This window comes from Ceratotherium simum, chromosome X, assembly GCF_057802395.1.
Source record: "Ceratotherium simum simum isolate JZ-2026a chromosome X, ASM5780239v1, whole genome shotgun sequence".
Taxonomy (NCBI): domain Eukaryota; kingdom Metazoa; phylum Chordata; class Mammalia; order Perissodactyla; family Rhinocerotidae; genus Ceratotherium; species Ceratotherium simum.
Window position 1 is genome coordinate 84,966,893 of NC_141940.1, and position 24,423 is coordinate 84,991,315.

Genomic DNA, 24,423 nt, shown 5'->3' on the forward strand with positions numbered 1-24,423 from the left:
CCATGTTACCATTCTTGTAGCCATTTCTCACTTGTTATTTTGAATTTTCATTTCTTCTAATTATTAGCAGAGTTGAAAATCTCTTAGTATATTCAAGTCTCCCCTTGTGTAAATTCAAGTTTCTCCTTCTGTTAATTATTCTTCCAGTATCATTTGCCCATTTTCCTAATGGGTTTACTATCTTCTTTTTCTAGTTATTAATCTTTTGTCAGTTTTGCACCTCGCAAATACATTCTCCTAATCTATCAGTCCATCTGTTAAACTTGTATAGTCCTGTCTCCTTTGTGTTGCTGGCTCCTGATTCAAAGCTATGAACAGAGTATTCAGCTCTTGCTGCCTGGTGGGCAGGGAAAGGAAGTCTCTGACCACCTTCAGTTTCCCATAAGAGGAAATGGGGCCCTGCCTCTCACCAAGAATCACAGGAGGGGGGAATCTTCCAAAGCGAGGAGGGGATTTAGATGCTAGGCAGCCACTAGAAATTCACTCCTTTGATTGTCCAACATCCACATATACCCTTCTTCCCCATACTCTAAAAAAATGCTTCCCATCTAATGTAGTGCCTCATATAACCAAAAATGCGCTTCATTCCTCTCTAAAGGGAGAGAGCAAAAGTATATGAAGATTAGAACACTTTCAGAATTGCAAGCAATACAAAACCCAACTCAAACTGGCTAAAATAATAAAGTTACAATTTATTGGCTCATTTAAACTGAGAAGTCCATAGGCAGGGTGGACTTCAGGCATGGTATGATCAGGAGTATGGTTCCATTTCCCTGTGATTCTCTTGGATTTGCCTCCCTTCATTTGTCAGCTCCATCCTTGGGTAGGCCTTCTGCATGTTCACAAGATGGCTGACAGCAGCGCACTTCCAGGCCACTTGCTTCTTTGTTCAGATCCAAGGTAAGACAAGGCCACCTCTTCCCTCAAAAAACTGAACAAAAGTCCTAAACTCCACTGTGATTGGATCATCCCTGAACCAGTCACATCACTGTGGCAAGGGACTAGATCACTCAGATGGGGTTTTATACCAATAAAGGCCTATACCTAGAGCTGGTAGTGGGGTCAATCCCACTCAAATTGCATAGTTGTTATACAATGGGGAGGAGAAGGAATGGATGTTGAACAACCACAAAGTCCACTACAAAGGAGTGAACTGAAGAAAGAGGAAGATACGGGGTCCAGGAAAGATTGGGTCCAACCCAGAAGAGTAATGAAGGGACGTCCCAGCATGACAGTTGTGCACCGCAGAGGGGCCTCACAGAGCAATCAGTCCAAATTGGAGCAGGAAGACTGAGGGCTCCAGGAGGAAGCGTGACATTCAGTGCCAGGAAAAGAAGCATAAATGATTTTATACTTTCCTTGAGAATTTGGAACAACTTAAGAAGGAAAATATAGTCAGACAATGCAAGGAAAAAGAAAGGCAATTAGAAACTTCAGGAAAAAAAACTGTAAAAGAAAAGAAATGCAATCCTAGTACACTAACTAGAGCTTTAGGAAACAACATTTATATAATCATAATAACATAAACACTTCATTGACTTTAAACTCTTAAAATGACCTGTCGGCAAAGTATGGATGACTTAATTACGGTTATAGAACAGAATGTAAATGTTATTAATCTTGTTAACATAAAAGTAAAAGTATAAATGACAGAAATTGAGAGATTGAAAGAGGCAGTATAAGTCTATTATTCAAAGGTACAAAGGTAAGGAATAGCAGATATATAATTAGTGATATGGCTATATTAACGGCATGGGAGGAGGGCAGTTGGGTGGCGTAAATAGCAGGAAGTCAACAGATAATGTCTAAAAATGAAAATAAGTTGATAAATAGAAAAATCTGTATATTATTTAGAGATATGAAGATAATTATCAGAAAATTAAATACAAACAGTTATAAGTAGACTAGTAGATTTCCAGGTCAAGATGGCAGACTTACCACATGCTTATCTCCACTCTCACCCGAGACCTTGCTAAAATGACAGTAAAGAAACTTTTAAAAGTATTGAAACACAATGATGAAGAGAATGGGAGCGGGTCCATCAGCAAAAGAGAGATTTCAACAAATTTCTGGAAGATAGGAAGTAAATGGAGGAATGGTGACTGATGAAGCATGGTGGAGGAAGCCATAGCCTGGAGTACGCATGGAGGTCATGCCACAGAGGAAGGAGTTGATCTTTGTCTGCAGAAGCCTGGAGTGTCTTGGGTCTTAACAATGCCAGCAATGATGTGAAGTGGGTGTGAGATGTGGGGCTGAAGCAGGGAGAGTAAATGGAAGGCTGTATATCAAACTGTTAACCCACCTCCTTGTGTACAACTCACAGCAGCCAGGTGTCTACCCATTAGGCAAAAACCAGAGGGTTCTTATCTAAGGAAACTGAACAACCTCAGAGAAAAGACCTTTGCATTCTGCCATTTAGGGACTTTGCAGCATAGCAGTCATTTCTCCTCTCCAATCATCCTAAAGGAAAGCCACCAGTCACCTAGCCCTGTCCCCCATACACAGCGCTTCCAATCAGATTTTCATTGCTTCATTCTTAAATATGAGTAAACAACTATGCATCACCAGGCAATTTGAGAAAAGACTAAAAATTGAAAGAGAACAAAATAAGCAAACAGGTAAAAATGAATCCCAAAGGAAATAGATATTTCAAAGAAAAAGAAGGAAATATAAAAATACCTCTATTATTCTCAGAGAGAGTCAATATAATAGTGTATCCATTAAACAAGAACAGGATGCTATAAGAAAGGAAAAGAGAACATGAATGGATATTTGGAAATTTTAAAATGTGATTGTCAAAATGAAAAGAAATGCAAACAGAAGAGTTGGAAGATAAAGTTAAATCTTCAGGGCCGGCCCTTGCTGCTTAGCGGTTAAGTGCTACGCTTCCACTGCTGGCGGCCTGGTTCGATCCCGGCGCGACCGGACAAGACTGCTTCTCCGGCCATGCTGAGGTCAAGTCTCCACATACAGCAACTAGAAGGATGTGCAGCTATGACATACAACTATCTACTGGGGCTTTAAGGGGAAAAAATAAATAAATAAAATCTTTAAAAAAAAAAAGTTAAATCTTCTCCCAGAAAGTAAACAAAAACAAAAGGAAGAGAAGGAGAGAGCTAGGAAGGGAGGGAGAGGAAGGAAAGGAGGAAGAGAGGAGGGAGAGAACACATAAAAACTACAGAAGATCAATTCAGAAAGTCTAATATCCAACTTTAAGGAGTTCATGGGAGAACAAAGAAAATGGAAGAGAGGAATGTATCAAAGAAATAATATAAAGAGAATTTCCCCAAGAGTTAAAGAACTTCAAAATGAAGGGACCTAACCAATGACCAAACACAATGAATGACAAATCCCCAAACCTAAACACATGATTATGAAATGCCAGAACACCAAGAATACAATTTTTAAAAATAACTATTTAAAAGGTCCAGCCCGGTGGCGTAGTGGTTAAGTTCACGCTGCTCCACGGCGGCCGGGGTTCACTGGTTTGGATCCCAGGTGTGGACCTACTCACTGCTCATCAAGCCATGCTGAGGTGGCGTCCCACATAGAAGAGCTAGAGGGACGTACAACTAGGATATACAACTATGTACTGGGGCTCTGGGGAGAAAAAAGAAAAAGAGGAAGATTGGCAACAGATGTTAGCTCAGAGCCAATCTTCCTCAAAAAAAAAAAACTATTTAAAAGAGGGGAGTGGATGGAGTAGAAGTACTTTTCCCTATTCCTCTCCCCAAGTACAGCTAAAATCCTGGGACATTATATATAAATATAAGAAGACTCTGAGAGGTGGAGAGAACAAGGCAAACCTGCTGGGGACCTCGGTAGCAGAGGAGCCGACATGGTGGTGAGTTCCCTGGGTTTCCTTTTTACCTCACATACACTCAGAGTTGGTGCTGGGAGAAGGTGGCAATTAGACAATAACCACTCTACTGCAGCCAAACACCACAGAAAAAAACTTTGGCCCCACTCAGCAAAGGCCAAGTGGGGAGCCCAGGCTTCCACCCTCACTGGCTGTGAAGAGTCATCCTTCCCCTTTCTCACTGGGGTGGTTGAGTGGGGAGCAGGAATTCCCCATCCTCCCTCCCAAGAGTAATGAGGAAACCTTCCTCCTAAGGCACCAACAGAGACTGAGTGGAGATCCTGCACTTCCATGCCCACCTGGCAGTAATGAGGCAGTGTCCCCTCCTTCACTGCCAGAAGTGTCTGAGGAGGCAAGCTAAAACAGAATATCTAAATAAGATCCAGAGTCTCATAACACACCACCCCAAATGCCCAGTTTTCAATAGAAAATCACTCGTCATACCAAGAACCAAGAAAATCTCAACTTGACTGAGAAAAGACACTCAATAGACTCCAACACCAAGATGACAGAGATGTTAAAAATGATCTGACAAGGGTTTTTAAGGAGCCATCATAAAAATGCCTCAATGTACAAGGAACAGACAAACAAAAAATAGAAACTGTCAGCAAAGAAACAGAAGATATAAAGAAGAACCAAATGGAAATTTTAGAACTGAAGAATACAATAACCAAAACAAAAACCTCCATGGATGGGCTAACAGCAAAATGGAGAGAACAGAGGAAAGAATCGATGAACTTGAAGATAGAACAATACAAATTACCCAATCTGGAAAATGGAGAGAAAATAGACTGGGGAAAAAACTGAACAGAGCCTCAGGGACCTGTGACACTATAACAAAAGATCTAACATTCCTGTCATTGAGGTCCCAGAAGGAGAGAAGAAAAAGAGATGGGGAAAGTTACCTATAAAGTAATGAGACTCAGACCGCATTTCAGACTTCTTATCATCAAAACTGGATGCTAGAAGAAAGTGGAGCAATGCCTTCAAAGTTCTGTGGGAAAATGATGTTGAACCTCAAATTTTATAGCCAAGTGTAAGGATGAAGTAAAGATATTTTCAGATATGCAAGACTCAGGAAATCTACCTCCTACACAACCGTTCTGAGAAAGTTACATGAGGATATGTACCATCAAAACAATGGAAAAAATAAAACAAAAATCAGTAAATAGTGGATATAACTAAGGGAACCACTAAATAGTGGATATAACCAAGAAAAGCAGTGAAGGAAAGTCCCAAAATGACAGCCATGCATCAGGCCTACAAACCAACTCCTCCAGATTTGAGAAAGGGGATGGCGGGCTCCAGGAAGAAGGTCTCTTGGCATAAAAATGTGGACTTGATGGAATATTTAATGTAACAGAGATTTTAGAAAGAAAAAAAAATGGAATATATGATAAAGTAAAATAGTGAAAGAGAAAAAAAGAATTAGAAATTTGAGGAAAAACGAAAAACTGCTACGAGGAAAAAATTATAAAACTACATTAATTGTCTCTGCAATGAACAATATTTACAGTCATTAATATAATAACTGTTTATTGGTTTTCAACTTTTAAAATCAAACTATCAAACTATAGACAAAACACACACATACACAAAACCTAATCATGATTACAGAACAGAATTCAATGTTATCAACTTTAACAACATAAAAGACCAGATGCCAGAAGTTGGGAGGTTGATGGTAGGGAAGAGGGCAAAAGGAAAAGATATTCTCATCTAGCAAAGTTCTGGTCAAGACATATTTTCTATAGTTTGTGGAACAAGAAATAAAAGTGTTACTTAAATTCAGAAAGGTATCTAATAGAGAAACCAAATTATATTAGCAGGAAGGACAAGAGTTGAACTTGGTGTAAATGATCTAAATCTTCATCTGTCAGAACAGGACACCCACAGGTAATGTCTGAAATTGATAAAAGACAAAGGCCCACATAGCTGAATATTTAGATATGGAGACAATCAGAAGAAATAATTAAAAGTTGATGTTAATAACTAAAAATGGTAGAGTGGGGTGGGGATGTGTGAGGCAGTTAGACTCGTGCTTTTCATAATGTCCCTTTGTACTGATTCGAGTTTATTGATTTGTTTTCTAAATAATGTGCATGAATTACTTCTATTTTAAAATGAACACGTAGGGGCCGGCCCGGTGTCGTAGCGGTTGGGTACGCGCGCTCCACTGCGGTGGCCCAGTGTTCGGATCCTGGGCGTGCACTGACACACCGCCTGTCAAGCCATGCTGTGGCGGCGTCCCACATAAAGTAGAGGAAGATGGGCACAGATGTTAGCCCAGGGCCAATCTTCGTTGGCAGAAAAAAGAGGAGGATTGGCATCCGATGTTAGCTCCGGGCTAGTCTTCCTCACACACACACACACACACACACACACACACACAAGAACATGGATTTAAAATTAATGTTTAAAAACACAGAAAAAGGATATTCTTGTGCACCACTTACCCCTCCCCCAATTTCCTTTGTCACTGCAGACCTAATGGCAGCAGAATATAAAAACCTTTGGGAAACCTTGCAGTCTCCCTTCCTGCCTCTCCCATAAATGCAGCTCTGCTGCAGTCAAACTGGAATATTTGTTAGCCCAAACCTGCCATCTTTACACCCACCTCCTTGCTTGTTTTCATGCCTCCCAGGGCTGGAAAGCCCTTACTCCTTATCTCCACCAGTTGGATTCCTCCCTATTCTTCAAGGCTCAGCTCAAATTCCACCTCCTCCAAAGTCTTTCTTTGTCCCCTGGTAAACTTCCTCCCTCCTCGGGGCCTCCTGAGTCGTCATCATTCAAGCCTCTTATTATGACACTTACAGGTTCCTTCTTCAAGTAAATTATTTAGGTCAGTGTTTCATGCCCCCAACCATCTTTCAGACCAGCTACCAGATTGATCTTCCTAAAATACCAATCTGACTCTGCCACTCCCTGCTTCAAACCCTTCTACTGCTTCCCTTGCCCATAGGGTCAAAGCTGAGCTTGATTGCCTGGCTTCTGCCACTTCTTCCACCACACGAACGATGCCTGCTCCCCCAAAACCCATGCGCTTTCATACTCTTCATACAACTTTGCTGAGGCAACTCCTCTGCTTGGAATGTTCTTTCCCCACCCCGTCCACATGGTAAACACCAACTCTTCCTTCAAGTCTCGGCTCAAGTACCCTTTTTCTATAGAGGCTTTCTTGAGTACTCCCTCCATCCTGCCCCACTCCAGGAAGAACCATCCAATGGTCCTATATTCTCTCTCTGCCCCATCTGGACTTCTGTTATCTCATCTGTCACAGTTGGTGCACTTACCTGCTTACTTATGAGTCCCCAATTAAACTGTGAGTTCCTGGAGTTCAGGAGTATACCTTATCTCCAGAACCTAGCACGGGTCCTGACACGTAGCAGGAACTCGATGCATGCTTGCTGAATGAATGGATGGAAAAGTGATGACTGAGTGATTACAGAAAAGAACAAATGAGCAAATGAATGAGATATATGCTTATATCAATGCATGAATGATTAAGTTAAAAAGCGAATGAATGAGTTATGCAGGAATAAGTGAAGAAATGAATGATAGCTGGATGAATGAATGAGAAAAAGAAGCCAATAAGTAAAGGAAAAGTGCCTGTGCCAGTGAGGGTATGAGAGAAAGAATGAGTGAATTCCCACCTCTGTGTCTTGGTTCAAACCCACCTGGAAGACCTTCTGCCCTGCTCTCCACCCATCTAAAGTGCACACCACAGTGTTAACCTCTTTTAGATTACAAGGAACAGACACACTCAGGTTAGTGATGGAGATTTATTGAAGCATTCAGGGAAATAAGGAAGACGAAAACAGCTACACAGGCAGCCTCACAGAAGGAGAGAAACTTGAAAATGGTTCATGATCCAAAGCAGCTCTAGAGCCTGGCTTATCTTGTCACTCCCTCAGCTGCAGGCATCTGTTGCTCCCTTCTCTAGTGCTTCCCAAAACGGTGACTCAACTTCTTTCTGGCTGTATTTATACTCCTACTGCTACTGACTACCTTCTTTCTGCTCCCCTCCTTGCCAGCCCATGGCCTTCGGGGCCTCACAGCTTCTGGGCCTCCTGGCTCCTGCAGCTTCCTGGCTTCTGGGGCTTCAGTTCCAGTTAACCCAGGGCTTCTCTGTTGTAGCTTCTGCTTGCCTTGTAATTCCTGCTGCCTCTTCGATTCCTGTTGCCTTGCTGCCACGTGGTTCCAACTACCTCGTGGCTCTTGCAGTCTCATCACTTCTGCTGCCTCATGGATCTGGTCTGTTCAAGCCTGCTGCTGCTTCCTGGATCTCAGATTCAGGGTTTCGCCTCATGGTTTCTGTTCCTTGTGGCTCCTAGTTTCATGGCTTCTGTGTCCTTTTGGCCCATTGTTGTCTTGCCACTTCATGGCTTCTGCTACCTTGTGGTCCCATGTTCTCATGATACAAATGCCTCACGGTTTCTGCTGCTTTCTCCTTGCTTTTGCTGTTTAGTTTCTGGCACCCCTCATCTACCACCACCTCTGCCTTGCTCAATTCTAATTAATTGCTCACTTCTTCTGAATGCCTTACATTCAGCCTCCATGAAAAAGGATTGTTTCATACATTAGCCATTCGATACAGGCCGTCCCTATGAGGTGGAGTTCTTACATCAGTCCACCTAATAGGCCACCGGCCAGCCTAGAGATTGGCTATCCTTGAGTCAGATACTATCCCAACCTACCCATCTGTGGTCAGGATTGTGAGGTCACATGGTACAGAGCATGGCAACTCATGCTTAAGAAACTCCTTAGAAGGAACTGTGGGCGTGGCAGGTTTGCTGAAGGTTTCCAGAAGGGGGCAGTGTAAATGGCAAGCTTCTTGTTTGGCCTCTCCAGCACATCGACCCTCAAGGCTCAACCTAAGTCCCACCTTCTCCCTGGCTACCTCTGCCCTTCCTGATCTGTGATGGGAGCGATCAAGCTCTAGGGGCGATGTGGAAAGGGAACTTAGGTTCCGGTTCTGGCTCCAACACTTCCTAGTAGTGAGACCTTGGGCAAGTTCCTTCCTCCAAGGGCCTCAGGAGGGGGTTGGACAAAGTCTGTAAGTTCCCTTACAGGTCTGACATTTGGGCATCTCACTTTAGGTTACTGTATATGGGACATGAGTCTTACCTGGGAAAGTCCTCAAAAACATCTCTTGAGGTAGGAAAGAGGGAGTCAAGAGTCCTGGCTTGGAAGAGCCTCACTGCACACAAGAGGGGCTTAGCCAAGATTTATTGAACTGGATGAATGAATCAATGGCTGGGGGAGGAGGAAACCACACAGCACACAGAGAATGTTTAACTAACTTGAGGGAGGAATTCCAGTTGCTGAGGAGGCTGGAAGGAGATTCCGATTCAGATGGATGAGGAAGGAGAATGACTGGGATAGCGTAGGAATCTTGGCTATTAATGGGTACTCATTCTATGCTCTCAGTCACCCTCCACATCCAATAATCAGTCACCAAGTACAGTTCATCATCTTCCCTTAACAGCTCACACCTTATCACCGCCAATCCATTTCCACTGCCCTTGACCTAGAGCAGGCCTCCTGGGCCTTTCAGTAGTTTCCTAACTAATCTCCCTGTCTCCATTCTCTCCCTCACAAAGGCATGCCTTCACACATTCATCCATCCAAAAACTATTTACTGGGTGCCTGTTTTCTGTCAGGCATTGTGCTTTTTGCTGGGAATATACCAGTAGCAAGATAACCCCAGGCCCACCCTTGTGGTGCTTACAGCTTATTCAGAGAGACAAAATAAGCAAATATAATGCACCGTGAGAATTGAACAACAGGGAAACTGCAGGCATGGGAGCACACAGCATGAGCGTCTGACCTAATCCATTTCCGCACTGGCTGGCCAGAAAGAGGTTTGTTAAATTCACATGTGATCTGGAGTCTCCCCTGCTTAAAAGCATTCCACGGCTCCCCACTGCCTTCATGCTACTTTTCCCAAACCTGGCTGTACCCTAGTCATGTGGTGACCTTTATGAGCACTCAAGATTCCAAAACCCCACCCCAGTTACTGAAACTGAATTTTTAGAGGTTGGGGCCCAGGGTGCCCTGTGTATTTCTAGTGCCCAGTCAGTTTGGGAACCACACTGGCCCATGAGATAAATCTAAACTCTGTAGCCAGGCTCTTATGACCCTCTTCGAATTCAAGTCAGGTTCCTGACTACCTCTCCAGCTTCATTTCTTGATGCTCTTCCCCCATGCCAGGAAACTTGATGCTTCAGTACTTCCGAATTGCTTTGCTGTCACTTGCCTTCAGGTCTTTGGGCATACTGTTCTCACTACCTGGAAATTCCTTCCACTTCCTCCTCAACTGGCTAATTCCTACCAGTGCCTCAAGACTCAGTTCAGGTGTCACCTCCTTGAGGATGCCTTCCCTGAACCTCTCCCTAAGCTGGATGCCCCTCCTTTTTCTGTGTTCCTGTCAGAGCACCGATCACACTGCATAATAATGGCTGTCTAATAAATTGCCTCCCCAACTAGACAGTGAGCTCCTCAAAGGCAGGACAAAGATTTGACTCACGTTTGTGTCCCTGGTGCGCAACAGCGTGATTCTCAGAGTCAAGTGCCCAATTAAGGTAGACACTGTCGTGGAGTACTCCTCGCCACCCTACAACAATGCAACTGGGTCCAGAGCATAAGGAAGTCAACCTAGCATCCTTCAACAAGCCCTGCGGATCCTACTTGGAACCAGCTTGCTCTTGGAAACACATTGTGGTGTCTGCTCTCCTCTCTGAGCACAGCCTTCACTGAGCATGGGCTGCCTTGTGATGATTCGAGGCAGTGTGGCACAGTGGGAAAGCACTGGACAAGCACAGAGGAAATTCAAGTTGAAGTCTAGACTCTGCCACTGAACCACCGGGATCTCAGACAAGTCATCTCACCTCCTTGATCCTCAGAACCTAAGGCCTCGAAGCTCCTTTGTAGCACTTGTGTTCCTGTGTGCCAGGGCCTTAGCCTAAGGCATCTCATGTAATCCTTTCCACCCTGTGAGGCAGGGATTAGTTATCTAGATTATTATCCACACCTACTGAATTAGATTTCTAGGCGCGGACCAGAACAAGGAGCTCCACATGCTTTGAACATGGGGGTGCAGCAGGGAACTGGTGCTTTCCATTATAAGCCCTTCTGTACTATTTTATTTTCTAACCAGTGTATATATTGCTTTGATTTTTAAAAAGGAGAAAGAAAAAGCCTCACAAGTGATTCCAGTGCACAGCCAAGGTAGATAACCATCCTCACAGTGGAGAAAGCACTAGACTGAATCGGAGGGCCTGGGTTCAAACCCTCACTCTTATCTGGTAGTTGGGTCACTTAACCTTCCCGGGCCTCAGTTTCCTCATCGGTGAAGTGAGGAGAACAGCAATCGCCACCTCTAAAGGCCTATGATGATCTAGATGCCAGCCAAATTGCTTCACATGTATTTCATCTTCGCTACACTGCTGCAAGGTAGGCCTATATGATTTCTCTTTCTACATGAGGAAACCGAGGCTCAAGGAGGTGAAGTAACGGGCTCAGGTTTCTACAGCTAGGATGTAAAGCAGAGTGACTCCCAAATCGTGCTCCTCCACATATGCCAGCATTTTCCAAACTACAGCACATGTACCACTGGTGGTATGTGACTTCTTTGGTTGAACACAGACAAATTTATTTTGTTTTGGTAGCTATGCCTTTTAATATGTATTAGAAAAATACATAATTAGCACATCGAACCTGTGGTTTCATGGATATCACTACTTAGGATGAAACTGAAGTAGACAACAATGTTAGACCCAAGACAACCTCAAGATAAATACTGAGTAAATAGCACAGGAGGGCAACTGAAAGTATCTATCAAAAACAAAAATATAAATAGCCTGTGACTCTGCAATTCAACTTCTAGGAATCAACCCGAGGTAAACTTACACACACACACACACACACACACACACACACACACACAATGTTCCTATGTAGTATTTTGTAATAGCAAGAACGGAAAACAGTCTTACTGTCCATCACGAGAGCAATGGGTTAAGTAAAATGTGCTCGAGTCATATGATGGCAATCTATACAGCAATTACAAAGGATGAACTGCATCTACATTTAGCAACATGCATAGATCTCAAAAACAGTGTTAAGCCAAGAAAGCAAATTGCAGCATGATTCAATATACCATTTGCATTAAACACACAATATTTTCAATGAACTCATATATGTAAAAGTCTTAAAGTCTAGATGGATATACAACAAACACGACAGCAGGTCAAGAGGCAGAGGGGAGAGGGAATGGCAGTCGAATGAGGCTAGCTTTATTTGTAACAATCTAATTTCTTAAAAGAGAATGCATTCATGCATTATTTGGGTAATTAGAACTGATTTAACTTTTAAAAAACAAAATTGCAGTACACAGAGCAAGACAAGGTGATGGTCTGACGGTGTATGTGAACAAGCAAAGGCTGACCTTGTGGCAGCAGGCTGTGCTGCCTCTGCACAGGCCTTGCAACTAATGCCGTTCATTCCTAAAAGGAACGTCACACGCATTTGGCCGGGATGTGGCCCAGGCTACCTCTCCCCTACTTCCTCACAACCCAGGTTGGGGCCCAGGCACCTGGTTATCATATGTGGTTGCAAATATAGGCTTCCTTAGGCCCTCCACTTACCAGGTAAACCCCATCAGTGCCCTGGAACTTTCCTAATAACCAGGGCATTCAGCATCTCCCAGATTTGGAGGCTCCTTCTGTCCCTAACAACTGGGATCAGAAGCCCTCAGGCTCAGGTCCAGGCATGAGAAGGCTTGCATTCTGAGGAGTCAGCACCTAGTGGGCTCCAAGTAGGGATAAGGCTTCCAGTGAGGAGCTTGACATCATTAAATCCTATGAGGTAGGTAAATATTGTTAGCCTCATTTTACAGATGAGGAAACTGAGGCACAGAAAGGTCAAATGACTTGCTCAACGTCAACCTAGTAAGTGATAAAAAAAAATGGGACTAGAACCCACAACTGTATGTCCCCAGAATCCAGGCTCTGCTCCTAATGCCTGACCAAATCCTACCAATTTGTCAAGGTCCAGCTCAAATGTGACCTCCAGGAAGCCTGGAGGTGATCATCCTCTTCTCAGATTCAAAGTACCTATACATATGATTCAGCTAACTATGGGAACTCATGAACCCACTGCATCTCCTTAGCAGGAGAGTAGAGATCATGTCTGATTCAGCTCTGTGTTCCTAGCATAGAGCCTGACAAATAGAGGGTGTTCAGTATGTGTCTGATGAATACATGAATGAACAAAAACACAAATGAGTGAATGAGGGCAATTTCATGTGACTGCCTGACTCCTATGAGGTCCTGAACGCCTTTGCCCAGCTCTGGGGTGCTGTCATACTAAGCTCTCTTGGAATCAAATTCAGTCTAGGCTCCTTCTAAAATGGGTCTCCAATATCTTTATTATTTTGCAAACACACCCACATGCGCACATGCGGACACACATATACACACATACATACCCACACACAAGCAAAATGCAAGGGGGCCCAAGGGACCTCTGATTATGGGTGATGGGGGAGAGGTCCAGGAGGGGAAGAGGGGATGGACAGATGGCCCTGTTCAGCTCAGTCCAGCTCAGCACCTCCTTCCAGAGGCCGGGATGCTGCCTGTAGCTCAGGAATTTTGCTCCAGACCTAACATCACCTCTGTTCCTCTTCATGCTTCATAGCAGTGCCTAAATCTCAAGACTATACCAAACAAGGACAGGAGGCAGGGGAAGGTTGGGAGCCAAATATCCAGAGATTGGGAGAAGGGCAGCTTAGGGATCCAGACAGGGCGGGAGGGCAGAACTACTGTTACTGCTCATTGGGGTTGGGGTTGGCATCTGGGTACTTGGTGAGGTCGAAGGTCAGGACTTTGCTGATCACACAGTCCCCTTGCTGAAGGAGGAGGGAGAAAAAGAAAAATGAAATTGTAAGGAGAGAATTAAGAGGGGTCTAGCACCCTGGAACTGGGGGCCTCAAACCCTCCTCCCTACATACCTGCCCAAAGCCCAGGCGATGGTTCTCTCTGGGTGTGAGGGGATGTGCTCGGTCCCATGTGCCTTCTCTCCCTGCCTACCTCCGCAGTCTCCTGCTTTTGCACTCTGCTGTCTGGCTGCCTCTGCCTGGCCTTTCTGCCTGGCCTTTCCACCTGTCCCCAAATGCAGCGGCCCTGCCCAGCTGGGCTGGCTAAGCCTCCAGGGTAGGGCTCCAACAAGCCCAGATGGCCCTTCAGGACCTGAGTCCCTATGCTCCTCCGCCCCCGTGCTCCTCCACTGCAGCCTTCCCTTCCTGCCCTGGGGAGTCAGGCAGGGAGTGGGGCTGGCTCCCAAGCCAGGCCCGCCCTACCTCGGGGTAGACTCCAATGAGGCTCTCAGCCTTCGTGTAGAACTCCTCCTTGAGAGAGATGACGATGGCCTGGAAGTTGCAAGTCGACTGCTCCTTGATGTAATTTGCCACCTGTGGGATGCGCCGCCGGGCACTTAGCAGGGCTGAAGCCCTAACACTCTCTTGTGTTTTTCAGTCAGAATCAGAGGCAGAGGGGATGGGGTAAGGGATGGAGGGTGGGGAGAAGAAAGGCTGAGAGGAGGCACTGACTAGCATGGCATGGATGACCCTGGGCCCAGCCTCCCGGGCACAGAGAACAGGCAGCAGGAACGGCTAGGGCGCACTCAGGAGTTGCTCCCTGAAACCCAGCCCCTCCCTCCCAGGCCCCACTTTCCTTGCACCCACCTTGCCAATGTTGGTGTTATCCAAGGCAGCATCGATCTCATCCAGGACGAAGAAGGGGGCTGGCTTGTAGCTGGGAGGGAACCAGTACGTGAGCTGACACTGATGGGGATGGAGGTGGAGTGGGACAGCCCCAGGGCCCATCACACCGGCCAGCTTCCCCCTCCACTTCTTCAGAAACTAAAAAACCCAGGTCTTAATGTTGCCTGAGCCCCTAAAGGCTAATACACCAACTGAGCCCTCCTCTGTATCCAGCCCTGTGCTCCAGAATCCTGTAGAACCAGGAGAAGACACGGTCTTCTCCAGAGCTCCCAGACTGGCTGGGGACATAAAGCTGTCCTAGGCTCTGGCCATACTGACCAAGCTACCTGGAGGTCCACCCCACTCACCCGCACAATGCTGTTACGTCTCCCTGCCTCTGCACGTGTTGCACCCTCCGTGTGGAATGCCTACTGGTCTCCCTGGCTAACTTCTACTCATCCTTCGTATTTCTTGCTCAAGTGTTATCTGCCCTTGAAAGCCTTCACTGGCCACCTGCACCCTGCCCCAGATTGGGTCGGCATCCCTCCTCTGTGTATCCACAGCACACACGCTCAGCCAGTTACAACACTTAGCTGAATGTGTTTACACATCTGGCTTCCACTAGACCATGAGCTCCTCGAGGACAGAGACCACGTCTGACTCATCTGTGTCCCTAATCCCCCAACAGGGTCTGGTACAGAGCAGCCCTCAAGAAATGCTTGGTGAATGATGCTGTACAATCAAGCACTAAGTTGTGGGGGTCAGATTCAAGGACTACTGGCGTTCAGGAGGGGAGGTCAGGGTATGCCACAGTGGTCAAAGCAGGCTTCCTAGAGGAACAGGAGGAGGAGAATGAGATGTGAAGGGGTGGTAGGTGACAGTCAAGCTAGATTTGCATGGGAAGGGCTTATTAGCCAGCAACCATGTGAGCAAAGCCTGGCAGTGGGACTGAATACATGCAGGGGCCAGTGAGGGCAGGCTGAGTGGACGAGGTGGATGGGGAAGACAGGTCCAGGAAACCAAGGCCAGATATGCTGTAGTAGGTAGGGAAAGAGGGACGCCAATCCAGATTCCACCAGCACATCTTCACCTCTGCATATCCTTGGGCCCCAGAGCCTCCGGGGCCTCAGTTCAGTCTCTCCGCCAACCGCCCTGGGGCGGGGCACAGCCTTACCTGTGGATGGCAAAGAGCAGGGCCAGAGCTGCCACTGTTTTCTCTCCACCTGACAAGTTGTCCATAGGCCGGAAGCGTTTGCCAGGAGCCACGCAGTTGTAGTTGATGCCATCCAAGTAGGGCTCCTCAGGGTTCTCAGGGCCCAGGAATGCCTAGGGGAAGGCAGATGGTTCAGGGTCAGGATTTGGGTCTGGGTCTGGGTGGGGACGGGGACAGGAAGCCTAGAGGGAAGGGCAGCTGAGGATGGTAGGGGCTGGCTGGGTAAGGGGCTCCAGCCTACCTGGGCACTGCTGTTGCGGGACAGGGCCTTGTAGATCTCATCAATGTTGGTGGCCACAGATTCAAAACAAGCATTGAAGCGGTCAAAGCGCTCCTTCTTGATCTGCTCGAACGCCTGCTTGGCCTTCTTGGCTCGCTTTCGAGCTGCTTCAAACTCTGTCACAAGGGAAAAACAGGTGACCCCTCAGTGCCCGGGTTCTGCCAAGGCTGAGGACCACGCCCTGGCAAGAATGACCTACAAATGACAATCCACAGAGCAGCAACATCCCACAGAGGGAGAGGAATGCCTGGGGAGGGTCCCGGGAAGATGGTTCCACAACCACCTGAATGAATCCAGTGGGCCGGCCATGTAGTGCAAAGGAAGAAACATGGGCTTGGAGCCACATAAACATGGATTCTTCCCTGGGCTCTACCAGCAACCAGCTGTGTAACCTTGGGCAGGCCATTCGCCCTCTCTGAACCTCAGTAGTTTTCCACTCTATAAAACAGGTGTGATAACCCCTACTGTTTAGGGCTCTTGAGAGTTTCAAGTAAAAAAGCATAAAAAAACGGGAGCTGTTGTGATATGTAACAACAGGCCCTTGTCACACCTCCAGCCTCCTGCCTTCGTCTTAGGCCCAAGTAAAAGGGGGAAATCTTACCATCTGAGGTCTCCTGAAACTTGTCTCGGACACTTTCCAGCTTTTCCATGGCCTTCATATTAGGGGCAGCAATACGCTGGAGCACACTCTGCTGCTCATTTAGCTTCTGCTGCAGTGTGTTCATCTCCTGCTTGATCTCCTCCTCGGCCTGGGCATCCTGTAAACCCCGGGCCCAGCAACATCAAGAAGGGCCAGGCCCCTGAGCCCAGGCCTCCACAGAGATGCTTGACCGAGTGGGGGCCTTGGTTCCTGCTCCCACGCAGAAGGCAGGTTCTTCTTCTCCAGCTCAGCTCCTCCCACCAGGTCCTGCCCACAGTAACTATTCCTACCATCCCTGGAAATTACAGGCTGATGCTGCTTTCTCATCTCTAGCCCTTCCCCTGGCCCTGTCAGTCTGTCCACCTCTCTCTGGCTCTAAGCCCAAGCCACGAGCCAGCACCATCCCAGGGGCACCTAGAGGCTCCCACATGGGCTGGTCTGGATTCCACAATGAATAAGGCAACTCACGTTTTCTGCTCAGGTCACTACATCTGAGCAAATTCCACTTGAGTTTGGTTTTAGGTCTTATGGATATTGCAATGCATGTCTAGGCTTGTGCCTTTCTGCCACTTTTAGTCAATAAAGGTTTATTGAATGCCTTCCAAGTGCCAGGCACTGGAGCCCTCGTAGCCTGTGAGCCATGGTTCCTGTGCTCACAGAGCTCAGAGACTAACAGAGGAATCCATATAAGTAAACAATCAGAACACTGCATGGTAGATACCAAAACGATGATAAACAGTGTTGGGTGAGCACACAAGAAGTGCACCTAACTCAGACTCTGGGGCTAGGGAAGGATTCCAGGAATATGTTGAAGCTCAGGCCTACAGGATGAATGGTAAGGACAGAGAGAAGGAACAGTCTTCCATGCAGACAAGAGCATCACATGCAGGACTAGGGGTTTGCTCATGGTTCATTCAAGAAATTCAAAGCAATTCAAAAGATTAATAAACTTTAATAAACTTCAAAAGCCAAAAGAAAAAGGCAATTCAATATGGCAATAGTAGCAATTATGTGTGCGTGCAACATGCGTGTGTGCTGAGGAAAGAGACAAGGCTGGAGGCATAGGCGGAAGCCTGATGATGAAGGGTCTTTTAGGCCTTGTAAGAGGTTTGGACTTTACCCTGAGGGAGGTGAGGTACCGCTGAATGACTTCAAGTACAGGAAGAACGTGAATATACACGCATTTTAGAAAAGCCCTTCTGAAGATCTCTACACACTGCTATGGAGTGGTCTCCAGGGTATGTCATAGGTAAAATATGAAAGGTACACACTAGGATGCTATCGTTTATCTAAGAGAGGGAATATGAACATATTTGTGTTTTAAAAGTACAACAGCAAAAAAGGGATAATCCAAAAACTAATTACCGAGTGGGGGCCTGGGGGCCCGCTCCCATGCAGAAGGCAGGTTACGCGTTCTGGTTACGCATGGAGGAAGCTAAACTCCTCTTCATGTACCTTGTATTATACTTTTGTTTTTAGAACCAGATGAAGATTTTACATAATTATAAAACAAAATTAAATCAAAATGTGAAAACCACTGGGCAGAAAATTGTTAGGGAATGAGATATTCACAAGATGCCCAAGAGTTACCCTGAAGATTACTTACTACTTACAAAGGTAAAAGGGTATGTTTAGCGTTGAGAGATCTGACAATTGATACCTTAACTGAGGATCAAACTTAGCATCATGAATGGCGGGGCATCCTGACATCATGTGCCTCCTGGCGTGATGCAATACAGAGTACACAACATCACCAATGAAATGTTCTTGCCAAAAAATTACTTAACCCAAATCCATCAAACTAGATCCAAACTCCGGACTAAATCAAACTTCCAATTTATAGGAAATACACAAGGTCAGGAAGAATAAGTTAATTAATAATGAAAGGAAACTAACATATCCATTCTTCAAGACAACATGTAGACTCTTCAAAAGATCAATGTCATGAAAAAAGGTGAGGGGACTGTTCCGCATTAAAAGAAACTAAAGAGACAGAACAACCAAAAGCAATACATGAATCTTAATTGGATCATAGTTAAAAACAAACAAACAAACAACTACAAAAGACACTTTAGGAACAACTAGGCAAATTTGAATATGGGCAGGATATTAGATATGAAATTATTATTAATCTTCTTAGGTGTAATCTGGAGTTGTGGTTATGGAGGAGAATCGCTTGTTCTTAGCATGCTGAAGTATTTAGAGTTGAAGTTTGCAACTTCCTTCAAATGGTTCAGCAAAAACAAGAAAAGTGTGTAGTCCAGAGGGAAGGAATCAAGAGAGATGAGAGAGAAAGCAAATTGGAAAAATATCCATTGATGAATCTAAGGTGAAAGGCATATGGGAGTTCACTGTACTATTCTTTCAAGTTTCTTGTAGGTTTGAAAATTTTCAAAATTAAAGTTGGAAAAAATAAATCAAAATGCCAAAAAAAGCAATCTCTTAAAACCTGAAACTAAACAAAGAAACCTGACTATATATTAAGCTGGTTAAACACGCAGAGAATTCTTTCAAATTACTTAAAACATAGGAAAATGACTGTACATGCCCAATGAGCCATTAGCTTAACAACAAAAAGAACCTCAAAGAAATCTTAAACAGCATTCAATAATCAAATTGTTACTAATAATATCTTATTGTGATTTTCAAACTATTATACAGAATAGGATAAAGTAAATATGTTATTACGTTAGTGTTGCTAGGAACCAAGATTTTTAGCATGAATAACTGGAGACTCAAACATAAAATTAATGATGTTAAACTGTGAAAATTTCAATTTCAATTGGAAGTATCAATAAGAACTCATGAGATACATTTTTCCTTCAAAATAAAAAATGCAGGGGCCAGCATGGTGGCGTAGTGGTTGAGTGCGCACACTCTGCTTTGGAGGCCCAGGGTTTGCAGGTTCGGATCCCAGGCGCGGACCTACACACCACTCATCAAGTCATGCTGTGGCGGTGTCCCATATACAAAATAGAGGAAGACTGGCACAGATGTTAGCTCAGGGACAATCTTCCTCACCAAAAAAACAACTAAATAAAAAATAAAAATAAAAAATGTACTTCATAGCCTAGTCTACTGAAAAGTTCTAGAAGCACAGAGCAGCCCAGCAGTCATGAGCACACCAGTGTCCAGATGGTAGTCGCTAAATAATAGCATTTCCCATTAAAAGAAGTCAGAGCTTCTCAGAGAAATGGTTAATTCCAGGTCTGGGGAGGGAAATGTGGAGGATGAGCCCGGACATACCAGAAAGCAAGGAAGATATCAAAGGCTACGAAAGTTGTGTCAAAATGATTCAGAAGCCAACTTGAATGAGTTCCCACTGGCCAGAGATGCGAAAACTCGATCAATAAGAAGAATAACCATAACAGAGTACAATACAACAAATGTGTTTAAATCTGTAAGTTCATAGCGAAAACAACTCAGTGGACAAATCTTGAGAATGCCAAAGAACGAACTCATTATTTTATAAACTGGTAAATAAAGGGAAAGAATCAAGGATATATATCCTGCCTTTCCTATACAAACTGTACCTCAGGGTAACCAAATAACTGATGAAAGGAAATCTCTGTTTACAGTATTTTAGCTAATAAACGAAGAAGAAATGATAGAATAAGAAGACCATCATTTTGCAACCCCTGCAAATTAACGGATCTAGGCAATGATCACCATGGCTGCAAACTGCACAAAAAGAGCCACAACCAGACACTATAACCCTCCTGATGGAAGTAACAATGCCACTTATGAAGCAGCCTTATTCTTTTTTTCTTTTTTTGTGAGGAAGATCAGCCCTGTGCTAACATCCATGCTAATCTTCCTCTTTTTGCTGAGGAAGACTGGCTCTGAACTAACATCTATTGCCCATCCTCCTCCCTTTTTTCCCCCTACCAAAGCCCCGGTAGATAGTTGTATGTCATAGTTGCACATCCTTCTAGTTGCTGTATGTGGGACGCGGCCTCAGCATGGCCTGACAAGCGGTGTGTCGGTGCGCGCCCAGGATCTGAACCCGGGCCGCCAGTAGCGGAGCGCGCGCACTTAACCGCTAAGCCACGGGGCCGGCCCTATGAAGCAGCCTCGACCAAGACAAACCCCAAAACTTGAATCTAATCAAACCTCTAGATAAGAGCTGTCCAATAGGGGAGCCACTAGCCATGTATGACTGTTGAGCATGAAAAATGCAGCTAGTGTGACTGAGGAACTAGTTTTAATTTTACTGAACTTTGGTTAATTTAACTTTAAAAACTGATAATTCAGTTACTGGAAAACTTTTAAGTACCTTTGGCACAACTTGGGTATGTGCTTCTCCTTTTTCAATTGTAAATTTTAGGATATCTAAATGCAGATCAAGTATTTCTGAGGAATTTAGCATGCAAATTGAGATGTGCTATAAGCATAAAATATATACTGGATTTTGAAGACAGTACAAAAAGAGATTGTCAAATATCTCATCAATAATTTTTATATTGTTCACATATTGAACAACTCTTTTGGATATACTGGGTTAAACAAAATATAGTACTAAAATTAATTTCACCTTTTTAAAATTACACATGTGGATCACATTATATCTCTGTCGAACAGCACTGATCTGCATCTAACTACCCACTTACAGGAACTACGGAGGATAGCAGAACTTTTTTTTTTGCTTTGTTCTGGGGGAACATTTTAAAAGTCATGGGATAGAATCAACGAAGTACAGAATGTAGAAAATCCTTCAGGAGAAATGAGCCAATTTTTTCAACAACAAAAAAATATTGCAAAGAAAAATAAAAACGGAGGGGGATCTTATACATTAAATGGGACTCAAGAAACACATCAACCAATCACTATACCAATCATTCATCTATCTATTATCTATCTATCATCTTATTTGATTGGCTCCCAATTCAAGCAAGCAAACTGTGAGAGTGTGTGTGTATGATAATCAGGGAAATGTGAATACTAATCATAATATTAATATCAAGGAATTATTATATAATACATAATAATATAAAATCCCAATATTAAGGAATTATTGCTTTTTGGTATGAAAATGGGTTCAACATATTTTTAAGAATTATCTCTTTTAGAGTTACATTCTGAAATATTTACAAGTGAAATGACATGATGTCCACAATTTATTTTTTTCTTTTTCCTCCCTAAAGCCCCAGTACATAGTTATATATTCTAGGTGTAGGTCCTTCTAGTTCTTCTATGTGAGCCACCACCACAGCATGGCTACTGAGAGACGAGTGGTGTGGTTCTGCACCTGGCAACCAAACCCAGGTCACCGAAGTGGAGCATGCTGAACTTTTTTTACCCACTAGGCCATCAGGGCTAGCTCCACAATTTATTTTTAAATAACCTGGGGGTAGGGAGGGAGGATGGAGTACATGGGGGTGCACATGAAACAAGTTTGGCCATGAGTTGATAACTGTTAAAACTGAAGATGGCTACATGAAGTGTAATACTGCATTGTACAACAGTATAATAGCATTGTACTATTCTACTTTTGCATATGAAATTTTCCATAATAAAAATTTAAAAATAAGAACAATAACAAAAATCAACTTGAAGTGGCTCCCACTGGCCAAAGATGGGACAATTTGAACATCAAAAAGAAAAATTATTCCAACAGAATGAAACATATCAAAATATATTTAAACACAAGTTTATAATAAATACAAATTAAAACCTCACTGGTCACCTTTAAGGGTTACAAGGGCAACCAACTCATTCTGAAAGCTGGTAAATAAAGGAAAAGAATTAAGTATTTATCCTACCTTTTCTGTACAAACTGTATTTCAAGGGAACTAAATAGTTGATGTGAGAAAGTTCTTTTTAGAAATCCAATTAATAAATGGAGGAGGAATGAAAGAATTAGAAAATTACCATTTTGCAATCCTTAATGGATCTAAGGCAATAATCATTAACAGCTCCTAAAACCAACTCATGAAAGGCTGATAGGGAAGTTTATAAAAATTAATGGGGCTGGGCAGCAAAGTCAAGATGGTGGCGTAGGCAGACTCTGAACTCACCTCCTCCCACGGACACAGCCAGTTTACAACTACTCTTGGAAAAATTACCCCTGAGAGGGAACTTAAAACTGGATAAGAGGAACTCCTGCAACAAATGACAATCCTAATTGAGGTAGAAGAGGCAGAAATTCCCTTCTCGAGGAAAAAAACGCCACCTTCACAAGCCCCAATGCTTCACGGCTGCCTGGGAGCAACCCAAAGGTACACAGCCTTCCCTAGGGGAGTGGGGGACCTGAGCCGGGGAGCATTCCTGCTATAGGCATTTTTTGGACCCAGCACAACTGAGACGAGTGGCATAATATCTGACTTTCCTTGCTACTAACAACATTGGGGAACACCCCCAGAAAAGCTGGTTCACAAAGAAATTAAAGCCAACTCTTCAAGGGCACACACAAATTCACCCGTTTCAGAAAGCAACCTAAAATCACCACAATGAAAGGTGCACAGTCCTTTGGTGAAAAGAGACTCACCTAATAGGCTCTGAGTGCATCCTGGTAAGAGGTGAGACCTCACAAGGGACTGGGACATTGGTGGCGGCCACTGTTGTGGCCTGGTGTGGGCCTGCTGACACAGACGCTGGCAGACGCCACCGGAGTTCTTCCCACTAGAGCACCAACTTAATCCAGCTCAGCCAGGGCAGGCAGCCCACCCTAGGGGCTGGCCCCACCCAACAACAAGCCCTTGGGCAACCTGTGGGCCTGCTAAGTGAACTGCCTGGGTTCTCTGTAGCCTGGGGGGTGGGTCCACCTCTGCGGGGCAGGGCATGCACAAGGAGTGGGTGGAGAGTGTGGGGCTTCGGTGGAATCTGTGGGGCTCCTGCCTTGGAGAGAGTGGGTCCACTTCAGGAGGCCAGAGGTTACGCACATGGTGCAGGACTGTGTTGACTGTGTGTGTGGACCTGTGTGTGGTGGGGCTTGCCAGCTGCAGAGGACTTGTACATCTCAAAGAGCCACATAAGAGTTTGGTCCCACCTTTCAAAGTGTGAAACAAGTGGGTGCTCCTGTGCCTGAGGCCAGCCCCACCAAGCTGCAACCCTCAGAGAGCCGACAAGAGACTTCAAGTCCAGAGGCTTACAGCAATTGTAAGGCCCTGAGCCTAACAACCAGCCACGCTGGGGGCCTACTCACTTAATAGAAATACTGCAACAGGAATGTGCTATTAGGCCTTGCAGCCAACTGTGCTGGGGCTCCTCACACCTGATAAAGAGACTGAAGGGCCCACAACAACTACAAGCAGCTGAGCATTACAACACCTAGCCAGGAGTACAGCTCTGCCTCCCTGGGCACCTACGGGAAGAGCAACCATGCCACAACAGGACACGTAGCCCACACAGGGGTCACTCCTGGAACATTCGGAACTGGTGACGAGAGGGAAGCACACCACTGGGCCTCATAAAGGTATCACTTACATAAGGTCACCTCTCCAAGATCAGGAGCCGTAGCTGACCTAGCTAATAGAGAGACACAAGCACAGGGAAAGAGGCAAGATAAGGAGGCAAAGGAAGACATTCCAAGTAAGGGAACAGGACAAAACCCCAGAAAAGAAATTAAAGGAAACAGAAATGAGCAACCTATGTGACAGAGAGTTCAAACAAAGAGTGTTAAGGATGCTCACTGATCTTGGCAGAAGAACGAATGAACTCAGTGAGAACG

The 24,423-nt window shown here is 44.8% G+C and overlaps 1 protein-coding gene across 2 annotated transcripts in view; it reads right to left on the reverse strand.

Moving 5' to 3' along the window:
* Window positions 1–13,270: 13,270 nt before the first annotated feature.
* Window positions 13,271–24,423, reverse strand: part of LOC101397482 (structural maintenance of chromosomes protein 1A) — a 36,731-nt gene continuing 25,578 nt past the window's right edge. For both annotated transcript variants that reach the window (XM_087427465.1, XM_087427466.1), the window contains 6 exons: window positions 16,716–16,872; window positions 16,076–16,230; window positions 15,796–15,947; window positions 14,604–14,673; window positions 14,220–14,330; window positions 13,271–13,769 (listed from right to left, as the gene is read on the reverse strand). In XM_087427465.1, coding sequence (XP_087283591.1) covers window positions 13,686–13,769; window positions 14,220–14,330; window positions 14,604–14,673; window positions 15,796–15,947; window positions 16,076–16,230; window positions 16,716–16,872 — 729 coding nt within the window. In that variant the 3' untranslated portion in view covers window positions 13,271–13,685. The remainder of the gene's footprint in view (window positions 13,770–14,219; window positions 14,331–14,603; window positions 14,674–15,795; window positions 15,948–16,075; window positions 16,231–16,715; window positions 16,873–24,423) is intronic.